This window comes from Phaseolus vulgaris, chromosome 9 (assembly GCF_000499845.2).
Source record: "Phaseolus vulgaris cultivar G19833 chromosome 9, P. vulgaris v2.0, whole genome shotgun sequence".
Taxonomy (NCBI): Eukaryota; Viridiplantae; Streptophyta; class Magnoliopsida; order Fabales; family Fabaceae; genus Phaseolus; species Phaseolus vulgaris.
Window position 1 is genome coordinate 8,246,559 of NC_023751.2, and position 17,222 is coordinate 8,263,780.

Consider the following 17,222-nt stretch of genomic DNA (forward strand, 5'->3'; position numbering starts at 1 on the left):
AATTAAAAATAGACTCATAATTCATAAAATGATCAAAATACATAACATAATTAAAAGTAGATTTAAAATAATGTTTAATACAGATAAACTATCCAAGAAAACCATTCACATTAATTATAGAATAATCATCTTTCTCCTCCAAAATGATCTTCATTTTCATTATCATTAGAGAAAACGCATCGCAAGCAGCAACGCGGAGACGACAGGTTCTGAACGGGTTGGATTTTCAAATTAGGATTTCTGGATTTTATTTGATTTTCAGTTTTTTTTTTTTGGCTGAATCATGGAGGCCTAGAGATCGTCCGATCCAACCCATAAATCACTAGATCGCTCAGATTCGAATAGATTTCGATGATCCAACTTGTTTTCTTCCGATGATCCAACTTGTTTTCTTCTCAAAAGATAGTAAGATCGACAATCTAGATTGCTATCTTGACAACATTGTTGTAATCACCTAGCATTTCACTTATAGAATACTATTAAAAAAAAAATAGCAATGCACTCCATGTAATTCATCCGGTAATATACCGAGTTACCAACGTAGTAACATTATTGGAGTGAGGTGTGACAAAAGGTCCATGCCACATAGTTGTTTGCCCCTTTAGCAGTTTATATACAATAGTATGGTATGACATTATTCAGCCATTACGGTAAGTATTTTTTCACTTACATATTTTTGTAACATAGAATTGTCATTGAAAGTTAGATAATTTAACACTTGCACGCAACTCAATTGTTCAACATTCAAGTTACTTTTGTCACCTTTGCTAATATGAAATGGAGATGCAGCAAACTCAAAAGGAAGAGTTAAAAAGTTGGCGGGAGGCACTGCACTTCCAATGTACATCAAGAGTCTACAGACTAGCCAACCTGGTGAGTATACATATAATACACCAACTACATGTTGCACTGCATATATATTCAACTATCAACAAATCTAAGTAGAACCTACAGGCCTCTACTTAATTGGCACAAAAAAGAAATAGAGGCAAAAACAAAAACGAAGAAATGATCCCTAGCAGTTTAGAATTTAAGATATCCGCAGATGTCAGTAAAGACCACTAATGAGACCATTAGAAAGGCAGAAACTACAAAAATAGAAGAGCACTTGGCACGATTGGAGGTAGCCTTTGAAATGTATGGCACCCTTCTGAGCAATAAAAAATCCTTTAACCCCAAGGTGGAACTTGCTTTGGCAACTTGTCGACAAATCTTTCTATTGCCATTTGGTTCAGGTGTCTTCTGCAGTTCATTCCCATCATTAGTAAGAGTAGCACTTTCATCCGAAGCATGGTTTTCTGAAGCTTTCTCCTCCTATCAAAGAAAAACAGATGTCACTACACAAGCAAAGACACCTACGTTGCCAGACAGGCTAAACAAACAAAATTCTTACCACTGCAATGATTGATTTTGAGTCAAGCTCATTTTTCACCATCTTATTTGAGAGTTCATTTCGCGTCTTCTGCACCAAACGAATTCTCCTCTGCGCTGTACCTTGTGTAACGTTTGCACTTAGCTTTTCATTTTGAACCACTCGTGTCTTCCTAATGATTCCAGTATCCCCACAAGGAACTGCATTAAAGATACTACATTGCTGATAATCAGTAAAAGCTCTCTGGGAATTGTTTTGAAATAACTCAACATTGCTCTTCTGCTCATCACCACCACCACGGTCAATGGGGATGCCAGTGGTGCTGCAAAATTCTGGAGCTATCACCAAAGGAATCTTTCTGTCGTTTGCCTCCTCAGCGTAACCAGCTTGCATATACTGCAGCATACAACAAGACTAACATTATACAGCAGGCAGGAAAACCGTTTTAGATTGTTAGAGCTAAAACCAGGAGTAGGAAACTACCTAGAATGAACAAAAGACAAAATAATGTAGGAGCTGTTACTCACTGTCATATTGGCAAGTTCAGAATCTATGTGGCTGCCTAAAACACTATTCTGAACATTAAACGAGGGGGAGCTCCACTGTTGACAATTGGGCTCCTCGTAGGGTAGTTCGTCCCAGTTAACAACAGAATTCAAAAAGTCTGAAATGTTTGTCTCATTGGTGCCATATTGAAGCCCATACCGACTATCTGATTCACTGTTTGATTGATAAGGAAATTCTGGTTGAAGTGCAAGTACAGGGGAAAATAATCTGTCATACAATAGCTCGTTTTTTGGATCGTAACACATATCAACGTTCCACGGCTGAAACTCCTGTAGGTAAAATCAAACCATAGGAACTAAATCAATAATTCGAGTGTATGAAAAATCAAATCGAGGTGAATGAAAGCAATAAAACAAAACAAATGTATAATAAAAATTGTTGATTGGTGATCTTTTAAGTAGATCCAACTCTCAAAAATCATAATTACAAGATAAGGTAAGTTAGGTCAATTTTCTCCATAAACACTTCCAGAAGAGGAAATTAAGAATAAAGAATGAAACTAATTTCTCCATAAACTAAAATTAGTGAATGCAGATCTAGTTTATAGGAGTTATTTCTCATTAGCTTTTCCAAAATTTAATTTTTAACTTATGCATCAGTTAATTTTAGTTTAGGGGGAAACTAATTTCATATTTCCTTCTTATTTTTATCTCCTAAAAGTGCTTATAGAGAAGTTCCTCCAAACAAGCATAAAGCCACTCCCATAACCAGCTTCTGTATTTTAGCAAATAGACATTAAGCTCGCTCTTGCTAATAAAGATTGAAATAACGTTTAATGATCTTCTAAATAGCCTAAATCCCCCATTATGAGTTTAAGATACGTATTGTTTTCTATTTGAAACTGTGTCTAAATAGAAATGACAAAAAAGAATAAAATACCATACATATTCCTAATTCTAAACCACTGATAACTAATAATCATAAATAATAACTCAGTTCATCTAACCTCTGCCGCTGGTGCCACATAATTATTTTGTGCATCAGAAATATCATATCCATCACTATGACAATCAACAGGAGTTATAACGTTGGATATTGCTTCCTCAGAGTGCGTAGGGATAATTGCCTGGTGCTTATCATCCTCTGTAACAAGTGATGGGGACACTGCAACAACAGCCAGACCAGACTGTATTTCCTCCGTAGAGTAATTGGCAGCAATCGGAGTTGAAGCAGTCTGTTCTGCCTCATCACAGTGCGAAACTTCAAGGCTCTCGTCGTGTTTCTTAAACAAGCGACAAAGGACATATGCATTCTGGTAGAAAACAAATTGAGAATCATAATCACTTCATATAATTCCTAAACTAATTGTAAATCGCAATACGCTATGTACCTGTCCAGGATTGGTGCCATCAAGCTCCTTCAAGGTGGGGCGATATTCGTGCATAACCCAATTAGTCCTCTTCCCTTTGGGTGCACGACCAGTGTAGAACACCAAAGTCTTCTTCATTCCAATCAACATCATCCCAGACTTAATTCTACGATCCTTCCCAGTTGCCTTCCAATACCCATGAGTCGTTGCCCTGTTCAATCGATGCCCATTCGGATACTTTCTGTCCTGTGGACAGAAGAAGAACCATTCCGGATCCTTGTTCCGTACCACCGACAAATCTACAATACAAAATCCAATAAACAAATTTAAAAAAAAAAGAAAACCGTAGAATCTCAACACACCTCATCTCACCAGACATGTGGAGTCTGAAATTTATAATACTAGACACACAATTATCCATCTAAAGATAATTACTAAGATGCTCTTTAATACCTTCTAAAAATCGACCAAGTATAAGGGGATGTTTTAGAAATCTCACGCTGTTTAATTAAATTACAAAAAATATATATACAAGTGTAACACAACGCCAACTAACTATCAGATTGAATTATTCTAGGGGGAAAAACTACCAAAAAGAAAGAACACGGCCAGCATGATAAGAGATAATGATCGGAAAAGGTTGAAGAGAAAAATACCAGGCATGTCCCACGGCTCCCATTTGCAGACATCAATTTCTCGGATAACCCAAACCTCGGCACCATTGCCGTTAATCTTCTGTCGCAGGTAGTAATCGATGAGTTCCTCGTCGGTAGGTCTGAATCGGAACCCTAACGGTAGAGAATCCAGCGAGACGGCGGCGACATCGTCCCCGCGCGACGGATAACAGTCGACGGAAGTCATGGTGACAGAAGGAAGAGGAAACTAAAAAAGAAAGGGAAAAAAATCTGGAAAGGAGCTGCGATGAATTATAAAGAAATAGACGGAATCGGAATTTGAGAATCAAGGGAATAATTCAGAGGGGCTTGTGTGTGTGTTAGGTGGTGTGGCCCATAGCTTTTTCTCGCTTTTATTTTTCTCAGAGGAAACACGCATGAGCAGAGAAAGTTTCCCAGACACTGCAGTGTAGTGTAGTGGTGACTCACTAATTTTATGGATTTCACGTAAGAGAGAAACCGCGTTTAAATTCCTCGTATATACCGTGTGCCATGTTTTACCCTCTCCTTTCCACGAAACTACGGTAATGCCACTTATTCAATTCAACGCGCTGAAGGCATGCGCCAGGGACAAGCGTTGGGGTGAATCGGAATGTGAATTTTGGTATTATTGATGGTAGAACTAGTTTAGAGGGAAAAAGGACATGTTGTCAACCAAATGGTATTTGGACACGTGGCACAAAACGTGCACCATTTTACGTGCTGGGTAAGAAAACCATAAACAAATAACAACAACAAATAAAATAATGCTGTGCTTCTTTCGGACAATTTTTACACATTACTATTAGTTTTCTAAAATTCAAAAATCTCGAAATTGTTGTAAGAAAAAGAGAGTACTATAACGCCTTTAAAAATACTTGGAAATATAACAAAATATAGATAATAATTTATTCAGTATTTGAATACGTATTATATATATAATAATCACTGAATTTATATTTTTAATATCTTAATTATTTATTATTATTTTAGTCTTTATTTAAGGATTAAAAAGTAAATAAATAAAATTAATTTAAGCGGAAATACTCAATTAATATTCATATATTCCATACTTTTTATGATTGTTATTGACTGTTGAATTTTTTTTATATAGGTTGACTTTCCAAGAAACTTATCTTTTTTTAGAAAACAACATATTTTTTAGAAAAAAATATATATAAAAATTAAGATAAAGATATGAAAGACGTATAATAAGAATTAACAGAAATACACGCATCTATCTGCATTTTTTATTATTATTTATATTTAGTTATATTTAATATAAAAAAAGGATTATATGTATTTAAAATTTATTAAAACTAAATTCATCAAGAAAAAATATTTTAATAGTTTTAATATCATAATTAATGTTATATCCGAATAAATATAAATTGCATCGCCTTCCAAAATATTAAATTTAATATACTTTATAAATATAGTAAAAATTTAATAAAAAATCTAAATTTTATTTTATCTCTCTTTAGGGGTAAATAAATAGTGTTTTATTGGTAAGGTTCGTTATTATACCTAATTTATTGTATGTTGTTATTTGATCAAACAACTGTCAAAATTTGTTTTAATAAAATAAATTTATAAAAAAGAACTAATTATGATTCAATAAAATTTCATGATTATAAAATTTGATGCAGAGCACTATTTTCTTACAAATAATTGAAAAAATTTAAACTTATAAAATTTGGTTGGGATTTTTTTAACTGCTATCAATTATTTTTCTATTTTATCTTTATATCAATATTTAATTTTATTAATGTATTATGAACATTACATTATTTTCTATTTTTTTCCAAAACATTTGGTATACATGGAGGGGGAGAGAGAGGTGTATGTTCAAATTCATAGAGAGTGTTGCCAAAGAGAATAACTTTGTTGTAAGGGATCGAGACATGCTAGCGTACGCGTCTAGCTCTGTCGAGTGATTGGTGGCTCTGGCGTGAGGGAAGAGTCACGGATTCGAGAGTCGGACTTTGGAAACTTTTGGGTGGAAGAGAGGATATTACGAAGTGAACTTTAAACCTAACTCAACTCCATAAAATCGGCTCATGAGGTGAGGTTTGCACCCACTTATATACAATGAAATGTCATAATCTCTAGTCGATGTGGGATCTCCAACACCCCCCCCCCTCACGCTGAGAGTGACAGCTCGTGCGTGGGATAACATGTTATGGGTGGTCCGATAACGATCCGATAGTGGGTGGCCTGATAAGCCCAACAAGCACTCGCTAGGATAGGCTTGAAATGGCTCTGATACCATATTACGAAGTGGACTTTAAGCCTAACTCAACCCCATAAAACCGGCTCATGAGGTGAGGTTTGCACCCACTTATATACAATGAAATGTCCTAATCTCTAGTCGATGTGGGATCTCCAATAGAAGATAAAGGCAATAAAGGAAAGTTTTGAAGGTTCTTTCATCCACTTGAGAGAGTCTACTGACGTTTGATTGTGTTTCCAATAACCTCTATATCTCTTTACCATTTCTCTTCGAATGAACTTCTCATTATTCTTCATAATACTTTAACAGTTAAAATTAACACGATTTGAAAATCATGAGGAAGGGTAAGGAGAAAAGGTACAACAATCTGCCATTACAGGTTCAATTTCCCTTTCTTGATTTCTACTCAATTTTAGGTTTTCCTTTCATATCCTTCACCTTCACCCCCTTCAATATGGCGTCAACTCCAAAATCAACATTAGAGTTTCAGGAAAGAGATTTGTTGTATTATGGGGGAATGACGATTATGAAATATTGAGTCTCGACAACTTGGATTTGCAATGGAAACTCATCGTTTATTTTAGTTTAATTTTATATCTCAAAAGGATAATAAAAAAGATAACACTATTTTTAAATTCAAAACTAAACATTGCAAAGTGAGGCTTGCTAAGGAGCATTGCACAATTGCATTTTTTTTCTCCCGTTCATCTTCACTTTTAGCTCATCAAACACCTTTTTTGTTTTCTATTTTCATATTCAAAATATGAGAAGTCATAGTTTTCTTCTAGAACCATGAAACCAACCAGCAAGTGTTGTTTTTCAATTATAAAGTAGAAGATGGAAATGTAATGTCTGAATTTACTTTTCTTTTTTATTCCTTTATGCGCGTGTCTTTGACATTATATGATGACAATATTATTATTATTATTGTGATGACACAAATAATGCCATAAAATACTCGAAGACAACAATTTAATCAAACTTATAACAGAACTATTAAAGAAAACAACAACAAAAAAGAATAGTAGGATTTTGTTCATTAAATAAAAAACTGAAAGGGAAAAAATGTACTAGATAAAAGTGTGTTGGTGGGAGTGAGAGGGGTTAGTCTATGAGAAAGAGAGGGCTTAGGGAGAAATGGGGAGGTGCGTTAGTCTATGAGCGAAAGGAGTGAGAAAATGGATTGGGAGAGGCATCATGCGTAAAGTGATGGGATGCACCACTGTCAAGGTACCAAAGAGATTCATGGGTAGAGGGAGGAGAACCGAGAATGGATGGTTCATCATTGTCACTTAATGGAGGAGCAAACTGTGAGTGGTTAGCAGAGAAAGAAGATGAAGGTTTTTTATCATACTTATGCCAACATTCAAACGTGTAATGGCCAGTTTTCCAGCAAACTTGACACTAAATCTTGGTGGAAGAAGTGGAGTTTGAAGAAGATGAAGAAGAGATCCATGATGGTTTTGGTGTTGATTTGTCACCGACAAACCGAGAAGACTTAGGAGGGAACTTGGATCTTAAGAAGCCACAAGTGTTTCGGTGAGCATTTGGAGAAGATTTGGTATGGTTAAAAGAAGGTTTATTAGCTTGACAAAGAAGATCGTTGTTGGTGCGATATCTTTCTACCTGTTCTTCCTAAAAGGAGAGCCTCAACTTCTTCTATTCTGTAAGGGTGCTTGTGAGATATGACAGAGGTAATGAAGGCATTACACTCTTTATGTAATCCATCAAGGATAAGTTCAATGTGTTCTTCTATGGAGATGGGTGATCCAGCAGCAGCAAGGGAATCAACAGATTTCTTGATGTCTTGAAGATAAACGGAGATGGAACGCTCTCGTTTGGGAGTGCGTAAAAGCATGTGTAATTTCTTGACACAGGCATGGGTCTTGGAGGCGTAGTGGGTCTAAAGATTGGACCAGATTTGATGAGAGGAATAGAGTCCCACCATGTTGGTGAGAAGAGAAGGAGAAATTGAAGAAAGTAGCCAAGCTACAATGGCCTGATCTTGGCGTTAAAAGAAAGAAAATTAGGGGAGAAAGTGGAAGTGGAGTCATTTGCAGCACAGGAAAATCGGGGAGGAGCAGATGCAACGTCCAAGAAAGAAAGGAAATTCATTGAGTGAGCTACAGAGAAGCTCAACAAAGAGGAAACCTTCAACTAAAGAATTGCAATTCTCTGAGCAAAAGATCTAAGGGTTGAGCATGGGAAATCAACCAAAGAAGTGAAGTTAGTTTAGAATTGTAATATTCTTGGTTGTAGGTTATCATTGGATTCATTGCATCATCCTACTTATCATGAGTAGCTAACATCTTAAGTTGTTGGGATTGAATGACATTGTAACTTTTTGTACTTTCTTGATTATATATGTAAGTACATTTTGTTCTTAATTGATTTGATTTTGTAGTTAATGTTTGATAGTAGATGGATCATTGTACTTAGTTTTAAAAATTGAATGTTATTGGGAAATACTTTCTTTTTCTAAAACATACTAAATCAACCAAAGACTCCAATTGTTGAGAACAAAGTTGTTGTATTTAGATATCTTTTTTTTTTATCTTAATGTAGGACTCAATTGGCTTTGATCGAGGAATTGATATATTATGAATGAACTTTTAGATAATCAAGATTAAGGAATTAACTCGGTTTAACTTTAAGGTATAGGAGAATTTGTAATATATTGCATGTATAAAAAAGGAATGAAGATTAGTTCTCAAGTCTCATTCAATCTCAGTACTTACTCATATTAGAGAATTATAATCATTCTATTCAATCATCTTTCAATTCTAGCTTTGTGAACTCTTTCAATTTATTTTTAGTCTGTTATACACTTTAAGAATCTTATAATTATATTGTTCTTTATGAATGAAATTATAACTATTAAGGTACTTTCAATCCTTGAGAATACGACAACCTATTTTCAACTATACTACAGTTGACTCGATCTACTTGTCGAGAGAAACCATCAAAGAGCTAACAAATCTTTGAAATTTGGAACTAAAGGGGTTTGATAAATGTTGTAGAGATAAGGACATTGCAAGACATTTAACTTTTTATCATACACTATAGTAGATTATAGTAGATTGGAGTCGTTGAGAGGATGAATAAGATCTTCTTATTAAAGATAATGAACATGTTGTTGCACTCTAGGTTTAATAGATGCTATTGGAGTGAGGTTGTGAACACAACATGTTATTTGGTGAATCATTCTCTATCTACTACTGTAGAATTCAAAAATCCACTTGAAATGTTGTTGGGCAAGCAAAAAGACTTCTCAGTGTTGAAAATTTTCAATATCCTACTTAGATCCAAGAAATAAGTTTTTATGGGTTACATGTTTAGAGTGAAGGGTTTCAGAATTTGATTACCTTTTGAGTGAATGGTAATTTTTCATAGAGACATTTTTTTATGAAGTCTCTATGATATAAAGGAATATGAGGAGGTACCAAGTAACATGATTTGAGAGTTAATGAGAGTCTAGTGGGATTCTCCATGAAGGAGTCGTGTAAGGACTTTGTGATGTTTATAAATAACACACTTAATCATCAAACATTTATTTGAATGCAAAGACATAAGTATGAGAGATATAAGTTGGATGGTACATTTACATATGTACTTAATGCAACAACGAAGGAGGTGGAGTTGTTTGAAGAGCTAAGTTTTATGACACAACTTAGATTTGTTCAGAAGGAGAGTATTACTGAATTATCTTTATAATTACTCTAAAAATATTTTTTAGACTACAATATTTTAAGATGATATGTTTTCGTGATATATTTCTCTACAATACTTTTTCTCACTCATAATTAAGTTAGAATCATTTTTATATATTCATAACTTTGGAAAAAATTTAAAAAAGAAGAGTACTATTAAAAAAAAAACCCTCTATTAACCAATAACAATTATTTAATTCATGTCAAAGTGTCTCAATAAATATATTAAAACTCATTTGCCAACACAACTTGTAAAGGGGTACAATTTAAGATAGCTTTTCTAGACCTTGAACAAGAATTTTCCAAAAAATAAATAATATTTAACAAAAGAGTATTTTAAAATGTAAAATTGTAACCAACTTTTAAGTAGGTATAATTACCTTATTCGTCCTGACATTTAGGGTCAATATTCAATTTAGTACACTAATTTAAAAAATATCAATTTGGTCCCTATGTTTTTTTAAAATGTATCCAAATTAGTCATTTTTGTTAAGTCGCACCTTACGGTGTCAAATGCGGCTTATGTGGCAAAGAGAAGTGGGATTGGGTGTTCTGTAAGGTGTGACGTGTCAAGTGGCGTGGATTGAGAGATTAGTTTAGTGAAAAAATCAATTGGAAGTTAGGGTTTTTTGAATTGCAATTGAGGGTTAGGATTTTTTAATTGCAGGCCAGTAATCCCATAGAAGGAGATGAATGAGTGTCATCTTCGCTTCGCTATCTTGCGCACGAGTTCGGAACCAGCATTGATGTCCATGTCGGCGTTCCTATAAGTAAGACCTTGACTAGCTTCCGCTACTATTTCACTTATCTTCCTCGACCAAGAAACAGAAAAAACGACACTGACACGACTGATTGGAATGTGTACAACGAGGCTTGTTACGACGGTGGTGTTGAACTTGTCAAAATTAGGTTTCACGGATGTTGCAGTGACGAAACAACGTGATAGCTCTGCACGTGCTGAAAGACTCATTGTTGAGACTTAGAGAAGATGTTTAGATACGATGAGTGAGTGAGAGAAACAACGATGGTGACAGAATCTGCGACGAAGATATGGTGGCGTGGGAGGTTGTTCATCTCATTTTCTCAATTTCACATTAAACACATAATTTCAATGTCAAATAATGACATATTAAAAATTTGTCCTAGGTGTCCCTAATTGCAAAGTCCACCTCTACATAATAGTGACTGTGTGTATGTCACATCATCAGAAGTTAAAGTTATTAGTAAAAATTTATAAAAAATAACTATATTACATACTTTTTCTAAAAACTTTGAAATCAAATTGATTTTTCTAAAAATTAATTTAATAAATTGAATATTGACAAAAAAAAAAGTTACATAAAGTACATATGTGAACATTGATTTCTTACAATTACTTATATTGTTTACGTGCTGTAAAATGGAACATATTCTTAATCTTTTCTTTATGTACCTAGTGGAAATGGATTCCATATATCTTTCTTGCTCATGAAATTGACACGATTGGATTTAAGGTAACATTTGTCGACATTCGCATCATTCCTTTCAATGTATAATAGAATCTGTCAGTATGACGATGACTGTTTATACAAACATTAGTTGCTAAAAAATGCTGTCCGCAATTTATACTGTAATTATTTTCATGAATAACCTTTTTAATTCTTTTAGACTATGATTTAATTTTATGAAGAAAAAAATGGATATAATATAAGTTAAGGAAGGTTAAGGAAATTATTTGTTTTTTAGATAAATGTTTCGTGCTAAGGAAATTATAACAACATAATAAATTTGCATGTAAACAGAATAAAATAAACTATAAACTACTGAATGGTGGTAGAGGTTATGATTTGACATGTGAACAGGATAATATAATGTTTTGTTCTCATTTCTTTTTCAAAAGTAACCCAAATATTCAACAAAACGAATATGTTTCATCAAATTCTAACCTATTTACCAAACTCTGAGAAGAGTTTGTGATCAAGACGGTTAAACAAAGTTTATATTATATGAATTTTTATCATAAATTACGCAAAATGGTTTATTACTTTTTTTATCCTTAAGAACAATTTAATTTTAAGGCGGGTCTCTCCTCCTAACAATATATTTTTTATTCCAAAAATATATTAGAATACATATATTCATCTAACTTCCATAATTAAATTAGTTTTGGCTCTTTAAATTATGACCTCAAACAATAATTAAGTCAATGACATAAAAAATATAAGGATTATGGTTGATGGAAATTGGATTTTCAATTCAAGTAAGATAAAAAAAAAACATGAGAGTGTTTTCACTACAAGAAAATCATGAAATAGAAACCAATTTTTAGAGACCAAAATAATTAGTTGCAATAGTAACTATTTTAGAAACTAAATAAAAAATTGGTTTCTAAATTAGTTTCTATTATAGTTAAATAGTTTCTAAATTGGTATCTAATTAGTAACAATGTTTTAACTACCAATTATTTAGTTTCTAAATTTGGTATCTAAAACCTTGGTTGCTAATTAGATACCAATTTAGAAACTATTTAACAATAATATAAATTAATTTAAAAACCAATTTTTTATTTAGTTTCTAAAATAGTCTCTAATTTAGTTATTATTGCAACTAATTATTTTGGTTTCTAAAAATGGGTTTCTATTTAATGATTTTTTTTTGTAGTGTTTGAATATGGATTTAGGGAGATGCTTGGAATAATATTAGATGGGATGACCTTTGGAAGAATTAGTTAAGAAAATAATCAAATGTTATCTACAAATTTTGATGAAGAAGAATTGATGGAGGCACATAAAGTCTTGATAAAAAATAAACTTAACTTTTCTTTTATAAAGGGATTTTTAGCAAAATTTGAAACATAATTTCCTAAAATTTTTGGAAGATTTTCAGAAAAATGGTTTGTTCACAAGATAATTATTATTTATCTTAGGTGTGAGGGATTGTAGCCCTATCTCTTTTGTAAGGTGTATGTATAAAATTTTCCAAATTATTGAAAAGTCTTTCCTAAAGTAATATACAAGGAAGAAGTGAGTATTATATAACATGCAGGTGAAAAATTAATTATGGAAGTAAAAGGGAGAATATACAGCTACTAATAATAATATGAGCTTTGTAGTTTTGATTTGTCATCAAAATTGAAACTTTAAGGTTGTAAACTACAAATATCTAAAGGTTTTATTTATTTATTATATTAGAATGTCTATTTAGCGTCATCATCTTTTATGAGACGAAACAATAGATTGAACTCGCATTATTTAAGTAAGATGAACCAATGTCAACAAATCAATATGGGACGGACCAGTCATATTGTCACTCCTATACTTTACGAAAAGTCTTTCTTAAGATAATATACAAAGAAGAAGTGAGTATTATATAGCGAAAACATTTTCACTTTGATGTACAAAAGAAGAGTGAGTGATAAAAATACTAGATAAACTTTTTGTTAAAAAAAACCTTAAGTATATATTAAGATTAAATTTGTTTAAGGAAATAGATATACTATAACAACCATGGCATACACCATGATTTAAGTGTTTATAGCAAAATTTAACTTCAGAATAACAAAGTAGTAACAACAAAAAAGGTTAGGGATAAAGTAATAGAAATATGATTTGACCATTTAGAAGCAAATAAATTAGTATGTGAATGGAAACAAATTAATTTTCTTAAAAACGAAGACAAATTATGCATAATTGATGTTATTGTTTACTTTGTCTTCATTATTATGCATTTGTTCCTTCTATATTAAGAACCAAGCGTTAGTTGGTTAAATTCAAACATCTGTGTACCAAGAATAATTCTTCTTTATTATTTCACTTTTAACCTGTTTAATATTATCGATACTTTTTTCTGTAATTAAGGCCAAAAAGAAATACAAAGTTGTGTTATTATGTAAAAATTGAAGAAGAATACATAACGGTTTGAAAAATAACATTGAATGTAAACATTTATTAAATTTTTAAAAAATAGATGAATTTTGTAAGCCCATTCGTTTTTCTTATTCTATTTTGAAACTCCTCTTTCTATGACTCATTTATCCCTTTTCTGCAATAGTTATAATTTTCTTAAGGGGTTTCTTATATTTTAACATACAAATTTCACCAATTAGAAATTAGAAGATAGTTGAACAAAGATTAATTATTACTAAAAAAATTATTAAATGGAAACTAATTTTAAAAATTAAAAAAAAATTACTATATTAACTAAATTAAATATTATTTTAAAAACTGAAAAAATTATTAGTATCCTTATAATTTATATTATAAGTAATTATCAAAGTAACAGTGATGAATGTGTTAATAGTAACCGGAAATGTACTACTAAGGAATTGAAGTATGATATGAGTATTAAGTTTTGAAATTAATTAAAATTTCAAATTTAATTGATATATTATGTAAACAAATGTATCAAATATTGATACTTGTTTGAGATTTTTTATATCAATTTGGAGGTTAAAAGTAACTTATAGTTGATAAGATATATATGAAATTACCTATCAAAGGTTTCTAAAAAAATCTATATCAAAAATTATAAATTGCTAAATAGATAAAATATATGACATATACTAGTTCTTAAATTTGAACTTAATATTAGTTATTTTAATTATCATTATTATCTTTATGTAGATAAGATGAATAGTCATGTCATGTGATTGTTTATATATTAATATCTTTTTTTATATATATTTAATTAAATAATTAACCCATCTATACTTTTTATTATGTTTTATAATTTTGTTATAATTGTATTTTGATACGTGATAAATAAATAAAATAGATAAAGATTTTATAGTATACACTTTATATATATATATATAACATAACTAAAAAATATAATTTTGTTATAATTGTATTTTGATACGTGATAAATAAATAAAATAGATAAAGATTTTATAGTATACACTTTATATATATATATATATATATATAACATAACTAAATATACTCAATATGCTTCGGGGATTAGACCACTATATGTAATATTGTATGCTATATTAAATATATGGCAATAATTAAGTTGTTACAAAAAATCACTCTAATTAAGAAAGTTAATAGCATTTAATTATCCTAATTTGATTTTAAAACATTAACAATTTTGTTAAGCTATCATCGTCTGAAACTTTACATAAAAATAAGAGAGGATTATTAGAAATAAGATTTCAATTGAATGAACAGTATTTAGAGATAATAACATCAATGAGAGTAGTTAGTATTTTTTTTTATATGTAATTAAGATTCAATATCTAAGATATTGTTTATTTCTTCTATTTGAGACTCATATACACTACAATAAAATTATAAAATAGAAACTTATTTTTAGAAATTAAAATAATTAGTTGTAATAGTAACTAAATTACAGACCATTTTAGAAACTAAAACAAAAATTAGTTTCTAAATTAGTTTCTATTATTGTTAAATAGTTTCTAAATTGGTATTTAATTAGCAACCAAGGTTTTAGAGACCAAATTTAAAAATTAAATAATTGGTAGTTAAAACCTTGGTTGCTAATTAGATACAAATTTAAAAACTATTTAATAATAATATAAATTAATTTATAAACCAATTTTTATTTTAGTTTTTAAGATGATTTCTAATTTAATTATTATTGTAACTAATTATTTTCTTCTCTAAAAATTGGTTTTTATTTAATGATTTTCTTATAACGAAGTCCAAGTTAAAGTTGTCACTAATACTCGAAACTAATAGTTAGGAATTAAGAACTTCAACCATAAGAAACGTGGATAGAATGATGAAAGGGGAAATCTAACTAAAATCAATAATTACATAATCAATTTGAATTGTAGAGAAAGAAGAATCCATTTTAATGGTTCTTGCAAGTCAACTTGTTAGGTGTGTGGCAACTAGATAACGTAGCCTATCACTATTGCCACGCATACTCTTGAAAACTAAAATTTTACCAACTCTAAGCTAACTGTACAAATGTTATCTACATCTTTTGTTTTTACTTGAATTTTCTAGAAAATTTTACGAAAATTGGATAATTTTTGTTTTCTTATTAAAATATTAGTTTAAACTGAGAAACTACACGTTAGAAATAGTAACATATTTATACTTTTGTTTATAATAAAATGATGTAACTTTCATCGAGACAACATATTATGGGTGATCCGAGTGAGTAACACGATAAACCCAACAAACACTTATTATAATAGGTTTTAAATAATTTTGATATCATATTACACTACAAGAAAAACATGAAATAGAAATCAATTTTTAGAGACTAAAATAATGAGTTGCAATAGTAACTAAATTAGAGACTATTTTAAAAACTAAAAAAGAATTAGTTTTTAAATTAATTTTTATTATTGTTAAATAGTTTCTAAATTGGTATTTAATTAGCAACCAAGTTTTTAACTACCAATTATTTAGTTTCTAAATTTGGTCTCTAAAACTTTGATTGCTAATTAGATACCAATTTAAAAACTATTTAATAATAATAAAAACTAGTATAGAAACCATTTTTTTTTAGTTTTTAAAATGGTCTCTAATTTAGTTACTATTATAACTAATTATTTCGGTATATAAAAATTGATTTTTATTTGATGATTTTTTTTTTAGTGTTACAAAAGTAGATTTTAAGGTTTTAACATCGTATATGTGTTATTTTTAACCTCAATTTACTGAAAAAATAGAAAATTATCTCAGTTTTGTGAAAAAAAATCTTAAGAGTTTAACTATATTTGATTCTTCTCTATTGTGCCCATGTTGTCTGTGTTACAAGACATTTCTAGTATTAATTTGTGATGAGTTGGATTGATAGCACTGTAGATTATTCTCTCAAAAGTGGATCTGAAACCCTCTTAACTTTATTGAGGGGACAGCAATATAAATAAATTATGAATTTTAGGAAAGAAATATAAGTGACTATATCCGTATCTTGCAGTTTGCGTAATATAAGTTGCAATAACATGAACATGATAGCCTCTGAGATCACGTGCCAAAAAGGCGAATCCAAGGAAAAAGAAAAGCAGAAAACCTACTTGTCATAAAAAGAAGGAAGTTAATAAAGATAAAGCCCATATGACATGACCATACTGCACTACTAAACTAGTGCTATATCTCTTCTTCTAAATGATGGAAAAATCAAGTTCAACCTTAATACAAAACCTTTTCTCCTACCATTGCCATTATTCTTCAACAATAACTGCTAAGCTCAGATGAAGTCTTGTTACTTGTAAAGTAAGCAACGTTAATCAGCCACGTCAATCTTATAGTGTCTGCATTGTTGAGAGAGAAATTATTATGCAGTTATGCAGTAACAGATTGTTACTGTGTCCTTGGTACTTTCTACATAATAGACCAGGTTAAGTAATATTTTCTAGTCTAAAGATTAATTACGTATAGTTATCTATATATCGTCTTTGTTAACATATAGATTTTGG

At 30.7% G+C, this 17,222-nt stretch overlaps 1 protein-coding gene across 1 annotated transcript; it reads right to left on the minus strand.

Annotated features, from left to right (window-relative positions):
• Positions 1-733: 733 nt before the first annotated feature.
• LOC137820156 (NAC domain-containing protein 91-like) lies at positions 734-4,427 on the minus strand. The gene is made up of 6 exons (XM_068624018.1): positions 3,905-4,427; positions 3,270-3,547; positions 2,886-3,191; positions 1,900-2,208; positions 1,394-1,768; positions 734-1,314 (listed from the first exon to the last, which is right to left on the minus strand). Exons 1-6 carry the CDS (start codon positions 4,107-4,109, stop codon positions 1,024-1,026), a joined length of 1,764 nt encoding a protein of 587 aa, XP_068480119.1. The 5' UTR covers positions 4,110-4,427; the 3' UTR covers positions 734-1,023.
• Between the last annotated feature and the right edge of the window lie 12,795 nt (positions 4,428-17,222).

Excerpts from the sequence above, each read along its gene's own strand:
- LOC137820156 (XM_068624018.1), bottom strand. The coding sequence starts at position 4,109 with ATGACTTCCGTCGACTGTTATCCGTCGCGCGGGGACGATGTCGCCGCC. Across the intron at positions 1,769-1,899 it reads CTGAACTTGCCAATATGACA|TATATGCAAGCTGGTTACGC; the intron begins GTGAGTAACAGC and ends TGTATGCTGCAG. Across the intron at positions 1,315-1,393 it reads CAAAATCAATCATTGCAGTG|GAGGAGAAAGCTTCAGAAAA; the intron begins GTAAGAATTTTG and ends TTTCTTTGATAG.